This window comes from Corvus brachyrhynchos, unplaced genomic scaffold, assembly GCF_000691975.1.
Source record: "Corvus brachyrhynchos isolate BGI_N302 unplaced genomic scaffold, ASM69197v1 scaffold10, whole genome shotgun sequence".
Taxonomy (NCBI): Eukaryota; Metazoa; Chordata; class Aves; order Passeriformes; family Corvidae; genus Corvus; species Corvus brachyrhynchos.
Window position 1 is genome coordinate 3,709,344 of NW_008236180.1, and position 2,515 is coordinate 3,711,858.

General features: G+C 47.3%; 1 protein-coding gene across 1 annotated transcript in view; it reads right to left on the bottom strand.

The window, feature by feature from the left end:
• The window catches only part of STMN3 (stathmin 3), a 13,459-nt gene extending 12,797 nt beyond the window's left edge, over window positions 1-662 (bottom strand). The window contains exon 1 of the mRNA XM_008634350.2: window positions 374-662. Within this exon, the coding sequence (XP_008632572.1) occupies window positions 374-392 (19 nt within the window). The 5' untranslated portion in view covers window positions 393-662. The remainder of the gene's footprint in view (window positions 1-373) is intronic.
• Between the last annotated feature and the right edge of the window lie 1,853 nt (window positions 663-2,515).

The window sequence follows — 2,515 nt, forward strand, 5'->3', positions numbered from 1 at the left end:
GAAAGAAAGAAAAAAAGCTCTACGATGTTACAAAAATAACATTTAATTGGCACGTAGCAGCATCTTCTAATGGCACAATGAAATGGCAGCAATACTTTAAATTGGCAAGTTTATCACACGTGTATTCATATTAAAATAAAAAGCCCACCTGCTATCTTGCATCAGAGGGGTGTGTGTATGGGGGAGGAAGGGGAACAATGCTGCCATACCAGCTGCCTCCTCAGCACAGAACTCCCCCGAAACCCACGGGAAAAAAACCCCCACAAACAAACCAACCCAAACCTTCAGAATAATGATTTTCAAAAAAATATATATAACCCGATGGTTTTAGAAGTGCATTGATGTCAAGCCCCCGAGAAGCCGGCAGTCCTACCTGAGACGGTGCTGGCCATGCTGCGGCGGGAGCGGAGCGGTGCTGCAGGAGCAGGAAGGAGCGCAGGAGCTGCGGAGGTGCTGCAATGCTGCGGGGAGGGAGGACTGACTCAGCTGGAGGGGGCTGCAGCCATCCGCGGCGGGGAGAGGCTGGAGCGCCCAGAGAAAGGCGAGGGGTGGAAAGAAAAAGAAGGGTCACTAGTTCGGAATATTAATGAGCGTATCAGGCCTCCTTTCCTGGGTGGCTTTGACGGCAGATCCCTCCCAGGCAAGCCTGCCTGCCAGGAGCACAGCCCCACGGTGGGGGGGGGGGGGGGGAGGGCGAGACACACCCAGCCGGGCGCTGGCAAAAGAGGATTTTTTCCTCCTCTTCCTCCCTTTCTTGTCTGCTCGAGATGGGCTAAACTGCTTTTTCCCTTGCTGACAGTAGAGTTAAGCAAAATAATTGATTTTGTTGTTTTTTTTTTTTTAACCATCCATTCCAAGGCAGCCTCACCTGCAGGGCTGGCTCAGGGGTCTGGCTTGACTGGGCTGAGGTGTAAAACCCAAACCCCAAATCTTGCAGCAGCTTTAGGCAAAAAGCAAAGGGAGGAGGGATCCCAGATAGGTTTTTAGGCATGGGATTAGGGGTTTTTTTTACACCAACACTGAGGCACTAAAGGACCTGCAGTTTGGGGAGGAAACTGCCGTAAAAGTAGTGGAGAAAGAGCAGAATGAAGCCTTTTGATTTCAGTAAGAATCCTCTGGGTTTCTCCCCCACCCCAGGCATCAGGACCTCTTTTCTTATAATTTTCTGTCTGTTTTCTATAATTTTTATCATTTCCATTTGTGGCTATTGTGAGGGGCCAGTGCTTCTGTGCTTTTAGAGCATCACACACACGCTTGGGAGCAAGGAATCCTCCCAAACCCACACATCTCCCAGCATGCTGCAATGCAGACACTCCCAAACAAATTCCAGCTGCTGCAGGGAACTACAGGTTGTTGGAATACCTGCCAGTGCTCTGGCATGCTCAGGGGCAGAAGCCACAGGCACTGCCTACTAAATTCAGTTAGAATGACAGAGATTTTTCTTTTTTTCCCCCCATCTCCCAGTGTCCTATTCTAACACTGTCATGTAAGAAAAGAAAAATAGAGAAAATGTCTAATTCAGAATAAAATTAACACTCTCCACACATTTTCAATGTGTGCTTGCAACAGGAGCTTCTTTATGACCTTTAACTGCTCCCTGTTCTGTCCACGCCTTGTTTTGTAGTTCCAACTCTCCCTACTTTCTCCTTGGATTGAATCTCCAGGACTTGACAAGTTATCTTGTGTGTGTTTCAAAAGCATCTTTGCCATGATCAAAGGAAGGCAGCCATCCCAGGCACCTGACTGCTGGAATAATTTCCCCCTTCTGTTCAGGATGAACTCTGGCTTTGATATTCCCAGCAGTCCCAAGAGGGGCTGGCTACCTCTTGCAACATTCTGGATTTTTTTGCATCAATCCAGTACATATTTTATTCCTTTTATTGAGGAAAGGGTGTGGAATGCTTTCAAGGTGTCGTGGCCATGTGTCCCACTGGAATACGCTGTGTGAGAAATGGGGAGAAAATGATTTGGAGGGTCAAGGTGGAAACCTATTTTGTTACTCCCCAACAGTAAATGTACTGAAAGGCTCTGGACTATCAGGATTCAAAGAAACCAAATAATTTGGAGGGCAAAAAGAGTTTTAGACTCAGAAAGATAACAAATGGCAACTTAACCCTACTCAGTGTGAAAGGGGAAAAATAACCTTCAGGACAACCACATAGATAGCCCTTGAGGCTCTTTTGTCCCAGTCATGAAGATTCCTGCTCCTCTGGCAGCATCTGGATCTCATCTCAGAAGAGAGATCCTGCCTGAGCAGCCTCTGAGCAAATATGGCCATTATTCACTTTGCACTTCTGCACAGCACCAGTGTTCGCTTGCTGGGGTCTCTGGTGTGGTTCAGCCATGTTCCCACAGCGGCTAAGGATCATCTTTCCCAAGGTTTTTATTTTGTACATTGGGTTTTTTTTCTTGAAAATGAAAAATAGTTTATCCAAGATCTTAAAACCCAGTAATGAGCGAGAAGTGGAGACAGGCTGGTTCCTCCTGACAGGGCTAGTGGGGACAGGCTGGTGAG